Source organism: Typopeltis vanoorti, chromosome 3, assembly GCF_054136105.1.
Source record: "Typopeltis vanoorti isolate ZY-2024b chromosome 3, IOZ_Tvanoo_1.0, whole genome shotgun sequence".
In the NCBI taxonomy this organism is placed as follows: Eukaryota; Metazoa; Arthropoda; class Arachnida; order Uropygi; family Thelyphonidae; genus Typopeltis; species Typopeltis vanoorti.
The window spans coordinates 99760467-99782066 of NC_143551.1; the positions used below are offsets into that span (position 1 = coordinate 99760467).

The following is a 21600-nucleotide window of genomic DNA, read 5'->3' on the forward strand; positions in this document are numbered from 1 at the left end:
TAAAAAGTAGCAGTTACACTACTGATTGTATCTTCAAAGTCTCCCCCCCACACACACACACACATCCATGGGTAGTACATATCAGAAATTTTATGTATATTCAAAAATTATATTTTTTTGGAAGATGAGCTGAATAGACATTCACAGATGCTGTATTCCACTGCTTTTTTTTTTCCCCTCAAAAATGTTCTGATGTCATTCTGATGGTGAGAATGTGAAATGGGCTATCAGCAGAGATAAGTGCATCTTCAGTGAATACTCTTTAAAGAAAGATATGATAGGTATTTAGGAAAGTAAACTACCATTCCCAAAGATCTGATACAAGCTGGAAAATTTTATTTGTATACTAGCACCAGATATATTTCAAGAAAACTGAATATAGATATCAAATCAGAGAAAGTTTGTCAAACAAAAATTAAGTATCAAGCAATGATTATGAGGCACGTTAGAATCTGAAATGAATCTAGTTACTGATAACCAAAAGCAAGACAAGGTTTAAGCAAATGCTACACTATTCCACCCATCAAGTGACAATAACAAACATTCTCCTTTACTTGAAGTTTAAAAAAACTAATAAAAAATATAGAAATCTATATTAAATTGTATATAAGGAAAATCCTGTTTGATACAAAATTCCAAGGTATATTATACTGAACACAGTGGTATAGATATAAAGAAAATGTTTTAAACACATCAATAATTGTTTTCCATTTTTTATATGTTAGAATGCTATCCACTCTTAATATGTATGTTTCAAATATGATTGATACATTAATCACTTTTGTATTCATCTTTCCTAAATCAATTTTGTACCTTACTACATTTTTAACCTGCATCTATATAGAGAAACATGTCACAAGTAAACGAAAGTTACATTACCTTTGCTTTACCAATTTTAAATTCTTCATTATTATGATAGAGCACAGCAGTGGCTGGGCGAGAAGTACGAATAAAACAAATTCCCTTCGTGTTCGCTGCAATTTCACATGCTCTTTCAGTTGAAACAGCATCACTTGGATAGAAAACAGTGCTTCCAGGAAGAGTACGAAAGAGAGCAATATCTTCCAATCCCATCTGAGAAGGTCCATCTTCACCTATTAAATTATTGCAAGATTGTAAATATTTTCATTTTTTGCAATTTAATTTTCTACTACAGTATTGTGAATAAGTACTCTGGCTAATAAATATGGGACAATTATACTACCATCAAAATCATTTTTTCACAGGTAAATCTCATTTTTTTTTTAATGTGCTTCCATACAGGAAAGGATGTTCAACTAATAGTACACATCAAGTGGTTGGGAAGGTGTCACTTATGTAATAGTCAAAGCCTAGATTAAATGGGAGAACTCCAGATAGCTTTTCAAGGAACGCAGAGTAAAGACAGAAGAAGAACAAGTTAAACAGACTGATGATTCCAACATTTTGTCACAGACACGTCATCAAGGTTACAATTCTTATATTATGTGCATGAATACAAGAATATAATAATATTCTTATATTATGTGCATGGCATTCAAGCCATTGCCTGCTAAACCTGACTAACCACAATTGTAGCAGCTTATATATTTCTTGTGTTCATAAAGATGGATGATGATGCATCATCCAGTATGTACATAATACAGGTTGTAAGAAAAAGGAACCTTGTATATACCTGAAAAAGTGAGAGGGGGAGGAAGTTTGTCATTATGAGAGAAGATAAGGGCAGACAGCTTCATATGGTGTTTGAAGGCAGTGCATATATTTCTTTAAAGTTTTAGCTATATTTTCTGAGATGTTCTAGATAAAGGTGGAGAGAAGGAACAAATATTTTACATTTTTGAAAATTATAGAGACAACTACCATGTTTGAATAAAAACTTTAGTTTAATATATAACTAAAATCTACATTCGCCGTTTCGACTTTGTCGAGGTCATCTTCTGGAGCATACAACTATACACAGAAAACAAGCTACACTACAATCAACTGGTTTGTTAAAGTTACTGACCAACCGCTACAACAATTGTTGGCCTGACCTCTAATGGAAAAAATAAATAAATAAATAAAATAAAATGTATACATCAATGCCAGAGTCCTATTATTAATGTTATCTGTTGGTTGTAGAAATACATTGGGCACAACAATAAGTCTATGTATCTATCTATATACATATATTAACATCATGATTATATATGTACATTCCAGCCAGTTGGTATGGAATGGTTTCTAATACTAGCTGAAGATTGGCTAGAGTCCAGACTTATGCTGGATCTTATATATTAGATAGGCTGAATGTGTGCCATCCATATCCTTGGAATTTTCATGCCATATTTGTTGTTAATATTTGGGTGGTTTATCAGGATTTTGCAGGCTTCCTTAAATTTCCTTTCATACCAGGATTTTTTTGTATGGTGTAAAGAGCAGGTGCTTTTCCAGTTGATTTGGGGTAAGGTGTTGAGCACATGATCTGAGAGGCCTGCTTCACCATAATGGTTATATTTAATGTGTTCTTTCTTACGTATAGGGATTGTCCATCCTGTTGTACAATGTACGGTAAGTTACAGGTGCAGTGGATGCAACAGACTCCAGGATGTGCCAATGGGAGGAGAGGATCCTTAGAGGAGCTGAATATGATTTTAAGTTTAGTGGGTGGCTTAAAGGTGGCATTGAGGTTATAATGTTATAGGATTCTGTTGATTTTTTCTGATAATCCTTTAATGTATGGGATGGCTATGGTTTTACTGTAATCTAGATTCATTTTTGTTGTTGTTTTATGGAGTATTTTATTAATAGTATTTTTGTTATAGCCATTATTTATGAATGTGTCAATGATTTTTAGTTCTTGTTTCAGGGCTTGCTGGTTAAAGCAAATTGTTGTAGCTCTGTTTTTAAGGGTGTTAATGACTCCATATTTTTGTGATGGGTGGTGGTATGCATTGGCCCATGTATGTCGGTTTTCGGTAGACCATGAAGGATAGACTGCCTGAAGGAAGACGTGTGACTAGTGTGTCTAGGAATGGGAGCGAGTTTTGATTTTCAATTTCGATGGTAAATTGTATGTGTTTGTGTTGTGTGTTTAGGATCGCCCGTGCGGCCAGATCGCAAACACGTCGTCAACGTAGCTAAGCCAGACTGTCGGTCTTAGCATAGTGGAATCAAGAGCCCTTTGCTCAAAGGTTTCCATGTAGAAGTTAGCGATTGGGGGGGATAGTGGTGAGCCCATGGCTGTACATTCTTTTTGTAGGTAAAATTTGTTTTGCCACACAAAGTAACCGGACTGTAGTACGTGGCCAAAGAGGGCCGTAATGTCAGCCGGAAATTTCTGAAAATTTCCGGCTGACATTACTGAAATTAGTAAAGTTGACATTGCTGACATTAGTGAAAAGGGCAGAAACGTCAAAACTGACTAATAAGTCGTCTTTGTCAAGTGTTATGTTTGTAATTTTGTTTATAAAGTGTTGTGTTTTTTATGTAAGAGAGGGAATGACCCACCAACTCCTTGCGTGTTGACGCTAATTTCTTGGCTAAGTGGTAATTGGGGCTGTCTATTCCTTCCACAATTGGTCGAAGTGGCACATTTTGTTTGTGTATTTTTTAGGACCCCATATATTCTGGGAGAGTGGGCATAGTGGGGTTTGAGTTTTTTTTAACCGTGTCCGGTGGCCAAGAAGTGACTGACTTGAGCAGTTTCTCTATTTTATCCTTTATGCTGTTTGTTGGGTTATAATTTACCAGCTTATATGTATTATCGGCTACTAGTTGATTCATCTGAATATTGTATGTTGACCTGTCAAGGACGACAGTGGCATTGCCTTTATCCAATTTTGTTATTATTATGTCTTGATTGGCTTTTAATGACTTAATTGCTGCTAGTTCTGTTTTTGTGAGATTGTTCTGTATGGTTTTCTTAATGTTCAGGACATTACTAGTTTCTAATCGTATTTTATCGGCTATATTGTTAGATAGGGACCTGATGCCTCTTTCTATGTTGTAGATAAAATCCAATTTGTTTACCTTTTTAGGTGCTATTACGTAGTTAAGTCCTTTATTCAGCAGCATAAGTTCACTGCTGTTCAGGGTGTGGCTTGATAGGTTGATCACATGGTTCTTGCTTGCCGGTGGTTGGTCACTCCTTGTTTGTTGTTCATTGTTGGTGTTTATCAGGGAGGAGGTCTCCTGATTGGATGGATTCCTGTGATTGGCCGCCATATTTTGCCATTGTTTCAAACTGTGGAATTTGGTCTTTAGTTTTTCTTTATTCTTTTCCAGGGTATATTTGGCCGAATTGTCAGTAATTCTTTCAAGTACTTGTAGAATGTCTGGATTAATATAGTTCAATAGTTCAGATTGCAATTTTGAAACCAGATTTTGAGTTATTGTAGGATTTTACAAAAATCCTACCCACACAGACATATTTACAAACTTTCCCATTATTCCCCCTCCCCCAACATATTTTAAAAACTCATGTTAATGAAACCAACAACCTATGTTCAAACTATGCTTTTCTTATAGCTGAACTTATCTGTATTCATTATACATTTTTATTTGATGGTTACAATGCCATAATAACAAAATACCTGTTCCTCCCTCTTTCCCACAGCCCTTCAATACAGATTACAGTAATGCTATTACTATTCCTTATAGAACTTAAAAGAAATATAATCCTGGTGCTGCTTTCAAACTCCATATGAAGTTGGATGCCCTTATTTTTCTTCTAAAGACCAACTCTCTCACCTCTCAATTCATTGTTCTTGCAACTTGTGTTATAGACAAATTGGAAAATGGAGGTTCATTATATTATTAAAGTGCATTATCTAATTAAAGAAAAAAAAAGGACAGCATTACAAAAAGGAGCAACTGTAAGCATTTAGCAACAAAGTTCAAGTAGGCTGTGGCATTTGTACCTTCTTCTGGTTCCCATCTGCCATACAGCCGCGGGACGGTAGCTATATGCTACCATTTTAGGGAGAGATGATTATGAGCAAGGTGGTTTCCCGTTGCCTTCCTTGCCGTAAGTATTTATGACTGTAACCTGTGTGTTCACGGGGCCGGTTTACCTGCTTGCGAGATGAAAAACCTCAGATAAACTGGCAGAAAAAACCCTGCTGCCCACGCCCAAGACCGGCTAACTTGGCTATGGCTGAGGAAGATCCTTAAGCTCCTCACGTCGTAGACGGGAATCGAACCTAGGACACTCCTTCCCCAGGCATATGGTTGCGAAGCGCAAAGCCACTAGGCTAACCGCACGGACCATTTGTACCTAATGTATCAAAAAAAAAAAAAAAACATTACTTATATCACCATACTACTACTACCATTAACCTAAAGTGTTATCACCTAACATGAGTCAATGGGTTCATACTGTTCTTATCATACCCTGGTTCTGCACAACTGCACTGAGTAAAACTGTTAATTAAGTCACTGGACCAAGTGATTTGCTAGACCCTTTACCACTCAAGTGTCCAGCATTAATGCCCATATGTCCAATATACTTGTAGCTCAAGCTCTGCTATTATGAATGACAGGGCATATCTGCCCTGTCATTCACAGGGCATCTCTGCACTGCAATATTTTCCTTTGCAGGCCAGTGTTTAACTTTAATGCTATTTGACTGTGGCCTGGGTGTTTAGTTGAAAAATTCTTGCATCTCTCCACTTGCCTCCCACATCAACAATACCAGAGCAATTCTAGTGGAAATTAGCAAGAAAGATTAATTTTTGGCAATCAAGATATTTTATTTACATTATGGCCATTTCAAGAAGTCTTGTCTAATGATCAATACATTATCATAAGGTGAGCTTAGGCTAAAAAAAATTATATTTCTGAAGACAGATAAGTAACTATCAGATGCAAGAATACTAATGTGAATGTCTTAACTAAAAATACAAGTTCATCATCAAATTCCTGACATTTACCCTCAAGGGGTATACAGCATATGATAGTACTACATGAAAAATTTACATCATTACTAACTTCCTACCTACAATTTTCCTCCAAATCAGTCTGTTACTTGTCAAGACTCCAACATTGTCAGATCTTACATTTCTATCATCTAAGACACTATGTACTGTATCAATCCACCTATATCTTGGTCTTCCTCTGGGTTGTTTTCCTGCCAACCTGGCAGAGAACACTTGTTTTGCTAATCTTTCCTCGCCCATTCTGTTTAAGTAACCATACCACCTGAGATTAGCTCTGCTAACGCATTCCTGGATGCTGACAATGTCAAGTTCTTTCCTAATATCCTCGTTTTTAATATGATATTGCCATTGATACCTTCTGTTCACGCCTCTAATCTTTCTCAGGACTCTCATATCTGCAGTTTCTAGTCTTTGGTCAAGTGTTTTACTTCTGACCCAGCTCTCAGATCTATAATTTTAAACTGGTTTGAAGACTGTCTTGTATAGAACTAATTTAGTGTAACGACTAATTTTTCTCTTATTCCATATGAATTTATTCAATTGACTTCCTACCATACCAGCTTTGTTGATTCTATTGTCTATTTCCATATTTAATTTACCATCTTAACTAAAAATTGTGCATAAGTAGCTGAAATGTTTCACTTGTTCCACAGGTTCTCCACTCAAAATACAGTTGACATTTTCAATGATTCTACCTACTTTCATTGTCTTTTTAATGCTGACCTCCATACCATACCATATCTATTACAACAGTTATTCAATTTAGTCAGGGAATCTTGCAAACTTGTAGCAGATTTATTTAAAAGTGTATAACATCATCCGCATAAAACAAAGAATTGACATTAACATCTCCAATTCTGATATGTTTTATTAAAACACTTAAGGAATTGAACAACGTAGTTAAGGATATAAATTAAATTACACTTTAATAAATATTTTCCGATATTTCGGCAATGTCACATTGCCATCTTCTAAAGGAACTTACAAAAAAAAGCACGTGCACGTACGCACTACAAACACAGTAACTGGGAATGAAGAGATGAAGCTATTGGTCTCCTAAAAGTCCTGATGGTGCCCTCTAGCGGGCTAAGTAGGTGTTCTTGGCCGTTGGGCTGAAGGTCTGCTGATGTAAGCCTCCCAAATTTGGGGCAGTCGCATACAACTAAATTTGTTGAGTTTGGAGAATTTCTTAGGGCTGAGGCTGATTCCATAAATAGTCTTGCGTATTTGTATTTGCTACGGTGTATTACTGTAGCTTTCTTCCACCGTATTCTGTGGCGTGTATCCAGAGCATGGTCCACAAGACCAGAATGGCTGTACTTGTGAAACCGGATGTAGTCCTTGTGTTCAGAAATTCTGATATTCGCTGTCCTGCCTGTTTGGCCAAAGTAAGACAGATTACAACTGCAAGGGACCTGGTATACACCAGGTAGGTCTAGGGGAAGTGGTTGGTCTTTAGTGGAGCGGATAAGGGATGCCAATTTTCTGTAAGGTTTGTAATAGGAGGTCAGGTCATGCTTTTTTTAAGATTTTGGTAATCTTTTCCGAGGTGCCTCGGATGTAGGGAATGGTGATGGATTTAAAGTAATCCTTGTTGTGGAGGGGGGGGAGGGGATCTGTGGTTTGTAGGTTCTAATATTTTTTGGACTTTTTTGGGGGGTAGCCATTGACTGAGAAAGTGTTGAGGATGTGATTTAGTTCAGTGTTTAGGGCCAAGTCGTTTGAACAGATTAGTTTAGCCCTGTTGTATAGTGTTTTCACTACTCCATATTGTTGTGAGGGGGGGGGGGGGTGCCTACGTGCACGTGCTTTTTTTGTAAGTTCCTTTAGAAGATGGCAATGTGACATTGCCGAAATATCAGAAAATATTTATTAAAGTATAATTTAATTTATATCCTTAACTACGTTGTTCAATTCCTTAAGTGTTTTAATAATGCATAACCAAGTATAAGCCTGTCTATGAGAATCTGATATGTTTAATACCACTTTCCTTCATAATGTGACCCATATAAATAATGAATTAAAAGAAACATGTGTATTAACCACAGTGAAAATTATTTACTTGTATATATTTCATCCTAAGTATCTTAGGACATCATCAGTACAGTAATTTAAACAATAATAGGAATAACATACAGTTAGGGCACATGATTACAATAGAATCTCATTAAAACTTGCGTAATGTGTTACAGAAGTAAAAAAAATTTTCAAATAAAAAAAATTATTTTATAAATGTTATTCCTATTTTTGGTCCGCGAGGTTAGCCTAGTGGCTTTGCGCTTTGCAACCATATGCCTGGGGAAGGAGTGTCCTAGGTTCGATTCCCGTCGGTGACGTGAGGAGCTGAAGGATCTTCCTCAGCCATAGCCAAGTTAGCCAGTCTTGGGCGTGGACAGCAGGGTTTTTTCCCCAGTTTATTCTGGGATTTTTCCTCCCGCAAAGCAGGCAAACTGGCCTTGAGAACTTAACACTACAAGCCATAGGATATACCGGGGCATAGGGCTGACCACCTTATCCTGTAAACGGATTGAGGTCCAATGATCAATGGACCCTCGACACCGCAAGGTAAAAGAGGGTATAAAGAAGATGAGATGAGATGATAAAAAATTATTTTACACAATTTTGTATGACAAATTCCCATACTTCAGGAATAGTAAGAACGTCGTTGTGGTTTAAATTCGGAAGCACTACTACACAGGCCAAATTTAAACTGCAACAACGTTCTTACTATTCCTAAAGTATGGGAAATTGTCATACAAAATTGTATAATATATATATATTTCTTTTTTACTTCTGTAACAAGTTACACACGTTTAATGAGATTCTATCGTAATCATGCGCCCTAACTGTATGTTATTCCTATTAATGTTTAAACTACTGTACTAATGATGTCCTAAGATACTTAAGATGAAATATTTACAAGTAAATAATTTTCACTGTGGCTAATACGTGTGTTTCTTTTAATTATGATCTCACCACAGGTTTCGTTATTTAAAAAATAGATAATGAATAACAGAGGGGATAATGTACATCTTTGTCTCACACCAGATTTAACATTAAATCAGCTTCCTGTAGTTCCTTCAATTCTAACTGCTGACTTTCAACTCAAATAAAGACTAAGTATTGCTTGATATAATGCACCATTGACACTATATAACTGTAGTGTATTGAATAGCGTCTCTCTTGGCACCTTGTCGTATGGCTCTTCCAGATCGACAAAACTTAAATACAGATCTTTGTTTATATTCCCATGCTTTCTCAACTATTTGTCGTAAAGTGAAGATCTGATCCTGACAGCCTCTATTAGGCCTGAATCCAGCTTGTTCTTCCATAATTCTTCTCAACTGTTTCTCAAGTATACTGGCATAAATCTTGCCAGAACACTCAGTAATGAAATACCTCTGTAATTCTCACATTCAGTTTTATTTCACTTTTTATTTATGGGTACTATTAGAGCTCTACTCCAATCATCAGGAATTCATCCCTCTGTCCAGGCCTTCTGAGCTATGCAGTGCAGCCACTGTAAGACTTTTATACCACCATAGTTCAGCATTTCTGGTTGAATATCATCTACTCCTGCTGCCTTTCCACATTTCAAGCATTTGATGGCTTTTTCTACTTCAAGTATGGATATGTATTCCTGACTGTATGCCTGTTGAGTGTTTTTTTACCACTGTGCTATCATTGTTTGTTTCATTTATCAATGTTTCAAAGTAATTACTCCATACTTCCAAGGATATTTTTTCCTCCTGTTTTCATGTAACCTTTATAATCTCTAACTCCTTTTACAGCACTTTTTCCTCCATTCCTAAGCTTCTTCAACAACCTCCAGGATATCTTACCACCTTCTTAATATTTAATTTCTGTGTTCTTGCCAAAGTCCTCCCATGACTTTTGTTTAGCTAGTTTTACACAGTGTTTAGCTTTCTTACATTTGTCTCTGTATTCTCTAAGAGCACATGCTGACTTATTTGCCAGGAACTTTTGATATGCTTACTTCTTTTCCTTCACTGCCTCTTGAACTTCCTGTGTCCACCATGGAGTTCTGATTCTTCTATCATTGCAGACAAGCTCACCACACCTCTCTGGCTGAATCGATTAAGGTTTTCTTCAAGGTTTGCCACTGAATCTCCAAGGTTTGGTTCATGTTCTCAAATTCTTTCAATTTTTCTTCAATTATCTTTGTCTACAGTTCACATCTGAGAGCTGCTCAACTTTTATTCACTTTAAAACTTTCTTACATGTCATTCTTTTCAATATGAAATTGAATTTTATTCTACTCAAGACTAAATAGTGATCACTTCCAATTTCAAATCCTCTGTACACTCTGGTGTCCTGCACCAGGGAGCAAACATCACTATCAACAATAACATAGTCAATGAGACGTTTCTTATTCCTTGCCTCTTCTCTCCATTTCTCTTTATGTGAATATGTGCACATTTTTATGTTGGAACATGGTGTTAGTAATAACCAGTCCATGTCCTGAGCAGAAATATAACAGGTATTTGCCATTATTATTAGCTTTGCTCTTTTCTCCAAATTTTCCCAAAATATTTTTATATGTCTGACAATCACTTCCTACTCTGCTATTTAAATCTCCAACAAGGACCAACTTTTCCTTTTTCATTGTGTCAGTTGCTTTTTTCTAAAGCATCAAAAAATTCCTCCACTTCTACCTTATGTGGGACCATAAGCACAAATAAGTCTCATTGTCCAGTTCCCCATTCTGATATTTGCCCACATCACTCTACTTGAGATTGCTTGCCATTCAAGAAGATTAGCCTCATATTTTGTGTTGAATACTATGGGTATCCCTTCTTTTCCTTTGATTGTCATTGCCTGAATATAACATTTTGTATTTATTGTTCAGAAAGATCTCACCAGTTTTTGTCTTTTTTGTTACAGTCATGCCATTATGTCGATCTGGTACTTATCTAATTTCTCAGCTAGCTCTATTTCTTTGCCATTCAGGCTTCTTATGTTGATAGTACCGATCTTTAATTCTAGTGATGTTGAGTTGGGGTGTGCTTTCAGATTTGTTCCAGTAGCTGACTTTTCGCTGTTTGCCCTGGTACCCTCGCGAAAACAACGGGGGGGGGGGTCTTGTTTAAACGGACGACACCCCAGCCGGCATGAAATTTTGTCATGTTGTACCATCATTTTGTATATTGGTTTAAGCCAATAAGAATACAATTTGGTCGGCTAAATCCCAAACTGCCAGCCCATCCTCGTTCGTTCAGTATCCAAGTAGATACCCAACAGGGCGCACCACGAGAAGGTAAGGATTGGACTTTAGGTCAGAAGCCCTGGTCGGTTCTCTGCATTCCTTTAAAGGCTATGTGGAGGTCTCCTCTTAGTGATAATTATAAACAATTGCTAAAACAAAAATACCATCAATAAAATTCTTCATGAAACTTCACCTAAAAATGCAAATACAGATTACAGTAAAATCATAGCTAAAGGGTTATCAGATAAAATAGAATTTGACACAGTTAAAACCTGAATGCTCCTTTTAAACTACTTGTAAAATTAAAAAATCATTCATCTCCTTCCCTGCCTTGGTCCACCTGGAGAACATCAAATCTATTGCACTTGCAACTTACCTTATATTGCTGAAACTGGATGCACAATTCCAATCTATAAAAAATACACAAATGTGCACATTAAATTTTAACAATTTTAGTAAATCAGGCCTCTTGGATCATGCTCTTAACACCCTACACAAAACTGATTGGAGAGGTATCAGATCCTTACATTATACAAAATGCCTGGTATGAATGCAAATTCAAATAAGCCTGTAAAATTTTGATCAACCATCCTAATCTAAACACAATAATGGTGAAATAAAAATCCCAAGAATCTGGATGGCACACATTCAGTCCAAATAAGTTCTCTAACAAACCTTCACTTTAAGACTAGTTTTGTTCAAAATTGGTTTTGAACAAAACCAGTAAGAGCTGGTTTTGTTTGCTGAAGGCCATAAACAGTATTCCAGTTGAACAGTTACAGAACTGTTTCCAGCATTGGAAACATTGCGACAATGTTTTTTCCACTGCTGGAAACTGCCCTGACTCACATGGAAAGTACTCTTATAATACCATATTCTAGTAAACTAGAATATGGTATTATAAACTTTAATAAAATAAAAATTCTGGTTATTTCTGGGTACCTCCTCATATACGCTATATGATCACCCTGATATGGAGGTTGAAACATTTGATGATTATTTTGGTTTATTTATATTAAACTGAAATTTTACTACAATATGGCAGTTGTTTCCATAATTTTTATAAAATGAATGTTAATCACCATGAACTATGAAAGAAAGGATGTCTTAATTACATGTTCTTGTAGCTGATTTGTTCTTTTCAGAATATAAACCCTGAATTTCCAGGAGGCAAAGCCCTGCCACCTCCATATAAAACCATTTAACTCACCTCCAGATGAAAAGCGCTCTTATAAAAGTTCATATCCTAGATAGGATTTGAAATCAGGTCTTTTCAAACAAAATGCATTATAATGTGTTACTGACCGTCCACTAATAGACATTAGATCAAGAGCAAAAGAAAAATCTTACTGCTGGTTATTAATAACTTGCAGGCCTCCAGGTTGTGATGTTAACCAGCACTTCTCATGATCATACATGATCATGAGAAGTGCTAGGTTAGTTCATATATAAATTAAATTCATATCCTTAATGATACATAAATTTTGCAATGGACATGGTAAGTCCTTCAAAAAAAAAAAGCCGTAAAAAAATTTAACAAAAGATATACAACTATCATAATTAAATAAACTTAGAACTCTTTATATTCTAACAAATGAGAAAACAGAATGATAATAGTCATATTATCTTTCCTAATGTTTGGTTCCTGTTACCAGAAGAGCTGGATTTAAGAATTTAATTAGCTAAAATTTAAACAAATTTCAGCAGTGAGTTTAACATAATGATGACCATATCATAGCATTAAAACTTAAACTGAGCTCTGAAATATAGATTTATATATCTCTGAAATCCCAATCCCAAAAGTTGCCTGCAGGACTTCCCCATGAGTTCTGAAGATAATGCAGTGTCAAAATGGCTTACGCCCCATTACTCCCACCCAACGTTTTCCCATCAATCCTTCCTCTTCCTCAAAAATTGTTTTCTAATTTCAGATCCTTCTTTTCTCACTCCCCACCCCTCCCAACGCGCTCTCTACTCATCCTTAATGATAATATTATACATATAAAAAAAACTCAGTTTTTTCAAATAATTCCGCCACATTGCTTTTACTCCCACTTTTCCCAAACCCCCCTTCCTTTAACAGCTTAACAGTAGATGAATGAATATTGCCAAAATACAGAGATAGCCAACAACATCCAAAAAGGTATGTCCAAATTTTCCTCCTATATTATTCTTCATATATTGGATTTTATAACACATCGGTAATGCCCTAAGTTTTGAGTAAAAAGCCAATGACATTGTAAAAAAGGGACACTACCAAACGAAAGTAGGCTATATAGCCATAAAAATAGTAGGTGCTCATTAATTGAACAATCTCTTCTATATCTGCCAACTGCATAGCATTAATAACATATTCCAATAATGCATTTCATTCACTCACAACTCTTCATGTAAAAAATCTACTCCTCATATCCCTCTTCACCACTCTCTTACACAACTTCCAGAGATAGCTTCTGGTTCTTCCCCGCTCAGCTTCCACTTTTTATAATCCCCTCTGAATTGCCTTTTAGTTTAGAAAAATAAGTGAGGTTGAAGTTTAGAGGACATATTGTAAGTTGCAAAGACTGCACGTTGTACTGCTGCTATGATAAGTATGCTAACATGTAGGGATAAGGAGGTGGTTGCACCACTGTATAAGCACTGGTTAGACCAGTGTTTCTCAACCTGTGGTTTGACGACCACCTGTGGTCCGCAACAATGGGACAAGTGGTCTGCAGGCAGACTCAAATTAATTAAATAAATATATATTTTTTAATTATCCAAACAAATTAAAATTGAATAAGTAAGTAAAAATTATTGAAATCAAATGAAGACTTAAAAACAAATAATAAAATAACGTCAGAATGTTCAAAGGTGGAAGCAATAAAACTATATTGTTGTTCACTTCACCCCTCTTTTATTACTCGTCATTCTGGTACCACAATAATTTGTAGCAGCAGAATGATGAATAATAAGAGGGGTGAAGTGAACAACAATATAGTTTTATTGCTTCCATCTTCCTTTGCTGTTTTGTCAGATTTGAAGTGAACATGTGTTATCCACATTTCAACCTATTGCTTGTTGTTTACTGATTTTTATTACTGAAGGTTCTCCTCCTTCAACCAAGGCTCAAGTATACCTTCAGAAGTGCTAAACGATACTAAGTGTGTCGCGAGTTAACCCCAGTATTTATATATTCTTCGGAAACGTTTTTTAATAATGGAAAAGTGGCTTAGAATAGGACTTTGAAAAGAAGAGCAAATGAAACAGGATACTAACTCTAATTGTGATATACATTTTGTAACGGCAAGTAAATCTGATACTATTAAAGTAGAAGAAACAAGCAGTTCAAAGAAAAAGTACAGTAGGAAATATAATAGTTCATATTTGGAATTCAGGTTTATTTGGTGTGGAGATGAAAGTGAACAGAAACCTCAATGTGTTTTGTGTTATGAAGTGTTGTTGAACGAGTGCATGAAACCTGCAAAACTCTGACATTTAGAAACTAAACATTGTGATGTGAAAAATAAGCAAATTAAAAAAAAGAAAAAACCAATTTCAGCAACACTTAGTAACATTAAATCATGGGAAAGATGTAGTTTCGACCATGGGTCCGAATAATAGCAAGGTGCTGGAAGCATCTATCTCTTAAGTCTACACATACCAAAAACAGGGAAACCTTATATCGGGAAAAATTTACTACTTCCAGCTATAAAAGATGGGGTAAAAACTATGTTTGGCAACAAGTTACTAAACGATGTTGATTTGACTCCTCTTTCAATGACACTGTAGGTCGCAAAATTAATGATATGGCAGGTAACGTAGAATCTCAGCTAATCGAAAGAGTTGAGAAGAACCCTTATTATGTGTTACAAATAGATGAGACTACTGATGTTACAAATGATGTGCAGTTAATATGCTATGTAAGATATGTGCATGATAACAACTTTCATGACGATATTCTATTTTGTAGCACTTTGTCATCCTGAACAACTGGAGAAGAAATATTTCACACTCTCAATAATTATAATACACAAAAGGGATCCAGTGAGGAAAATGTATGGGCTTCTGTTCAGATGGAGCTTGCATCCTTACAGGCAGGCATAGTTGGGTTGTTTCTATGGTCAAGGAAGTGGTTCCAGATATGAATCTGGTATACTGTTTCATACATAGGGAAAGGTTGGCCTCCAAAGGAATGCCACCAGAATTTAAAACTGTGCTATACAACGCTGTAAAACTAGTTAATTTTATTAAGGCTCGATAGTTAAATAACAGGTTATTTTCAGATGCGATGAAAGGGCAGTAAATATGTACAACTTTTGATTCATTCTGAAATTCACTGGATTTCCAGGGCCAAAGTACTAACAAAATTATTTCAATTAGGCATGAAGGTTTATTATTTGTAAATGAAAGTAATTCTAATTTTGCATCACTCCTTGTTGACGAAGCATAGCTATCAACACTAGCCTATCTTTCAGACTTTTTTTTTTTAGAAATTAAATGAACTAAATCTCTCCCTTCGGGGAAATTCTTTAATTGTTCTTGATGCCTACGACAAAATAAAGGCATTTGAAGAAAAAAAAAAAAATTGGTGTTGTGCACTAGTTATGCACAACATAATCACTATGATAATTTGCATCTTTTACAACACTGAAATCCTTTTTTGTGGAAAATGATATTTTTGTTGATTCTAAGTTTCTGGAAAGGGTTTGTGACCACCTCAAAACTCTGAAACCGAATTCTGAAACATATTTTCTGAATAACTTCTATAAGAAATTTCTGTGGTTTCGAGATCTATTTCAGGCTTATAGGCATGAGAACAACCTTTTGTTATCGAAAAAAAAAGATAATTGAGAAGTCACTTAAAATGCAATTCCGTGAACTTGCCTTCAGTGAGAAGTGAATTACCCGAATTATCTGAAGAGGCACTGAAAATCATCATGCAGTTTTCTACAACCTATCTTTGTCATCATCTCATCTCCCTTTTACCCTCTTTTACCTTGCGGTGTCAAGGGTTTATTAATCATCGGACCTCAAACTGTTCACAGGATAAGGTGGTCAACCTTACGCGCCGGTGTAACCTATGTCCTATGGTGTTGAGTTTTCAAGGCTGCTTGTCTGCTTTGCAGGATGAAAAATCCCCAGGATAAACTGAGGGAAAAATCCTACTGTCCATGCCTAAGACCGGCTAACTTGGCTATGGCTGAGGAAGATCCTTCAGCTCCTCACGTCACCGACGGGAATCGAACCAAGGACACTCCTTCCCCAGGCATATGGTTGCGAAGCGTGCAGCCACTAGGCTAACCGCACGGACTTCTTTGTGAGAAGTCCTATCTTTATGAGAAAGGATTTTCATTGCTCCTTCAAATAAAAACAAAATACAGAAATTGTCTTAGTGTGTATGCCGATCTCCGACTGAAGTTGACCAATATTGAGGCAGATATCCAGAAACTCCACAAAGGCCAAGAAGCTGAACCATCTCATTAAAAGTAAGCGGTAATATAATTATATCATTATTTATTTGGACTACAGTTTCTGATTATTCTTATTATGGTTTTGGAATTAATCCATTTCCAGAATCGGACAATATCGGGGATGAAACAAAAGTTATGCAAAGTGACATCACAGTGAGGCTCAGCTCTGCTGGCAAGGAGGATAGCTGCCCACATCCTGTTTAGCGAAGTTCCATATCTCGTACGGTAGCTTGCGGGAATATGCGGCCGAGCACACTGAGTCCGTCGCATGCAGATAACAACATCCGTACAGTCATGGACTGTACAGAAACACACATCACAACATCATGAATATAAGCAGCACACAGGATGGATAAAAAAAAAACGCCACATGATTAATGAATTTGCCAGATTTACGATGACCACTGCTGTGTCCCTGGATAAAAACAGGACGGATATAATTAAAACCACCACCATAACACGATTAGTACAAATCACATGCATACAGTTGCTGGTGGGAAAATGAGCCCGACCACGTGAATGGCACTTTGCGACTGACATCATGGATTGGACTGTTTATAGATATCGGGAAGGACCTCACATAACTGGATGTCTTAAATTTTTTTGCTTGTCATGGAACACTCGTCAGAGAAATAAATTGATTTGTATCAGCTGGAAGTGTGTGTGTGTGGATGGATGGGGGGGGGGAATTAATGGCTTTGGGATGTTCTGAGTGAAATTTTTGGGTATATGCAGGGGATGGTTTGGACAGGACAAGGGATGTCGTCCATGATGAAATCCAAAGATGTCAAGTTTGTATTCAGTATTATGATGAATGGAGTAAGATAAGAACAACATTTTTCCCTCGTCTCATAAAGCACTTAGCAAATAGAACAGTTTACATGTTGCAGATGGAATCAGAGAGTGTATGAAGATAAAAGTTGTTGTGGGGCTAGCTTCATGAGGCAGATGAATGGAGATAACATAAAATATAAAAGTTGATGTGGGTAGATGAATGGGGATTCATCTACCCACATCAACGTCGTTTTGGGCAGATGAATGAAGGTTTCAGCAGAACATCGCTGACATTCCCCATTCATTTTCCCATGGTACCAACAGCACTAAGAAAAGTTGTTGTGGGGTGAACTTAATGAGTGTGGGCAGATGAATGGGGATAACATATAAAATATAAAAGTTGCTGTGGGCAGATGAATGACAATTTCAGCAGGACAGCACTGACATACCCATTCATTTGCCTACAGCAAATCGGAAACCGATACCTTTATTTGTTTAATAAAAATTAAAAACCTTTGTTCAGTGATTATACACTTTTAATCGTTTACTTCCAACTTAATTATGTTTCCATATGTATTCAAAACATGCTTTTAGATTTATTATGTTATAAAAGGCACAGTTTTTCCAAAATGTTGGTAATCCCCACATACATTTTTAAAAAAAATTACATAACTTAGTGGTCTCCGTAGAATTGTTTTAGGCATTTTACTGGTCCCTTGGACTTAGAGAAAGGTTGAGAAACGCTCAGTTAGACCACACTTGGACCATTGTGCTCAGATTTGGACACCTGGTTTTCATTGTGATAAAGAAACTTTGGAAAGGATCTAGAGATGAGTGAATAAGACAATATCGAGGCTCAAATGTTGGCTATGGAGAGAGGTTAAAGGAATGTGAATTACAGAGTTTGGTGGATAGGAGAAAAAGTGGTGATATGACAGACGTTTAAGTACTGAGGAGATTTTCTTGGATTAATCCAGAAGGGATTATAAGAAGTGGAAGCTGAGAGAGAAAGAACCAGAGTTTACTCCCAGATCTCTAATCTGATCCATTTCCTGCAATATAGTACATAGCCTTATATTTCTGCACTCCAAAATGCACTTGCCTTGCACTTATATTAAAATTTCAACCCCACTTATTTTCTAAACTAAAAGGCAATTTGAATCTTCCTAATGGGAATTAACATCTGACATAGATTGATATTGGTCTCTTAGAACTGTAAATTATAGAAATATGACACAACATACATTTCTTTAATTCTAAGTTTAATTTAAAGTTATGAAGTTTGTGTGATTACCTACACAAACAGCTAATTTTGCATTTCATTCTTTATTGTCATTGCCTGAATATTGTCATTGCCTGAATATAAATACAAAATGTTATATTCAGGCAATGACAATCAAGGAAAAGAAGGAGTAGCCATAGTATTCAACACAAAATACGAGGCTAATCTTCTTGAATGGCAGTCAGTCTCAAGTAGAGTAATGTGGGCAAATATGAGAATGGGGAACTGGACAATGAGACTTATTTGTGCCTATGGTCCCACAGAAGGTTCTACTAAGGTAGAAGTGGAGGAATTTTTTGAGGCTTTAGAAAAAGCAACTGACACAATGAAAAAGGAAAAGTTGGTCCTTGTTGGGGATCTAAATAGTAGAGTAGGAAATGATTGTGAGACATACAAAAATATTTTGGGAAAATTTGGAGAAAAGAGCAAAGCTAATAATAATGGCAAATATCTGTTGGATTTCTGCTCAGGACATGGACTGGTTATTACTAACACCATGTTCCAACATAAAAATGTGCACAAATTCACATGGAGAGAAGAGGCTAGGAATAAGAAAAGTCTCATTGACTATGTTATTGTTGATAGTGATGTTTTCTCCCTGGTGCAGGACACCAGAGTGTACAGAGGATTTGAAATTGGAAGTGATCACTATTTAGTCTTGAGCAAGTTAAAATTGAATTTCATACTGAAAAGAATAACATGTAAGAAAGTTTTAAAGCGAATAAAAGTTGAGCAGCTCTCAGATGTGAACTGTAGACTAAAATACAGAAATATTATTGAAAAGAAAATGAAAGAGTTTGAGAACAGGAATCAAACCTTGGAGATTCAGTGGCAAACTCTGAAGGAAACATTGATTGATTCTGCCAGAGAGGCATGTGGAGAGGTTGTGTGCAAAGATAAAAAAATCAGAACTCCCTGGTGGACACAGGAAGTTAAAGAGGCAGTGAAGGAAAAGAAGAAAGCATATCAAAAGTTCCTGGCAAATAAGTCAGCTTTTACTCTTACAGAATACAGAGACAAATGTAAGAAAGCTAAACAGTGTGTAAAACTAGCTAAACAAAAGTCATGGGAGGACTTTGGCAAGAATATAGAAAATAAATATCAAGAAGGTGGCAAAATATTCTGGAGGTTGTTGAAGAAGCTTAGGAATGGAGGAAAGAGTGCTGTAAAAGGAATTAGAGATGATAAAGGTGAAATGAAAACAGGAGAAAAAGATATCCTTGAAGTATGGAGTAATTACTTTGAAAAACTGCTAGATGAAACAAGCAGTGATGAGAGCACAGTGATAAAAAACACTGACCAGGCATGCAGTCAGGAATACATATCCATACTTGAAGTAGAAAAAGCCATCAAAGGCTTGAAATGTGGAAAGGCAGCAGGAGTAGATGATATTCGACCAGAAATGCTGAAGTATGGTGGTATAAGAGTCCTACAGTGGCTGCACTGCATAGTTCAGAAAGCCTGGACAGAGGGACGAATTCCCGATGATTGGAGTAGAGCTCTCATAGTACCCATATATAAAAAGGGAAATAAAACTGAATGTGAGAATTACAGAGGTATTTCCCTACTGAGTGTTCCTGGCAAGATCTATGCAAGTATACTTGAGAAACGGTTGAGAAGAATTGTGGAAGAAAAGCTTGGTGAAGAACAAGCTGGATTCAGACCAAATAGAGGCTGTCAGGATCAGATCTTCACTTTACGACAAATAGTCGAGAAAGCATGGGAATATAACAAAGATCTGTATTTAAGTTTTGTCGATTTGGAAAAGGCATATGACAAGGTGCCAAGAGAGAAGCTATTCAATACGCTGCAGTTATATGGTGTCAATGGGGCATTATATCAAGCAATACTTAGTCTTTATTTGAGTTGTGAGTCAGCAGTTAGAATTGAAGGAAGTACAGGAAGATGGTTTAATGTTAAATCTGGTGTGAGACAAGGATGTACATTATCCCCTCTGTTATTCATTATCTATATGGATCACATTATGAAGGAATGTGGTATTAAACCTGATATCAAAATTGGAGATGTTAATGTCAGCTCTTTGCTTTATGCGGATGATGTTATACTTCTAAATAAATCCGCTACAAGTCTGCAAGATTCTCTGACTAAATTGAATAGCTGTTGTAATAGATATGGTATGAAGGTCAGCAATAAAAAGACAAAGACAATGAAAATAGGCAGAATTATTGAAAATGTCAACTGTGTTGTGAATGGAGAACCTGTGGAACAAGTAAAACATTTCAGCTACTTAGGCACAATTTTTACTGAAGATGGTAAACTAAATATAGAAATAGACAACAGAATCAGCAAAGCTGGTATCGTGGGAAGTCAATTGAATAAATTCATATGGAATAAGAAAGAAATTAGTCGGAACACTAAATTAGCTGTATACAAGACTGTGTTCAAACCAATTTTAACTTATGGATCTGAGAGCTGGGTCAGAAGTAAAACACTTGACCAAAGACTAGAGACCGCAGATATGAGAGTCCTGAGAAAGATTAGAGGCGTGAACAGATGGCATCAATGGCAATATCATATTAAAAATGAGGATATTAGGAAAGAACTTGACATTGTCAGCATCCAGGAATGCGTTAGCAGAGCTAATCTCAGGTGGTATGGTCACTTGAATAGAATGGGAGAGGAAAGATTAGCAAAACAAGTGTTCTCTGCCAAGTTGGCAGGAAAACGACCCAGAGGAAGACCAAGATATAGGTGGATTGATACGGTACAAAGTGCCTTAGACGATAGAAATATAAGATCTGATAATGTTGAAGTCTTGACAAGTAACAGACTGATTTGGAGGAAAATTGTAGATAGGAAGTTAGTAATGATGTAATTTTTTCATGTAGTACTGTCATATCCTGTACACCCCTTGAGGGTACATGGCAGGAATTTGATGATGATGATGATGATGATGATGATAAGTCAAAAAACTAATCTGATTTAGAATTTTTGATGGAAATT

At 36.3% G+C, this 21600-nt stretch overlaps 1 protein-coding gene across 1 annotated transcript in view; it reads right to left on the reverse strand.

The window, feature by feature from the left end:
• The window catches only part of LOC150108415 (transketolase), a 154403-nt gene that overhangs the window by 38302 nt on the left and 94501 nt on the right, over positions 1 to 21600 (reverse strand). Inside the window, exon 9 of the mRNA XM_090415830.1 lies at positions 880 to 1094. Coding sequence (XP_090271956.1) covers positions 880 to 1094 — 215 coding nt within the window. The remainder of the gene's footprint in view (positions 1 to 879; positions 1095 to 21600) is intronic.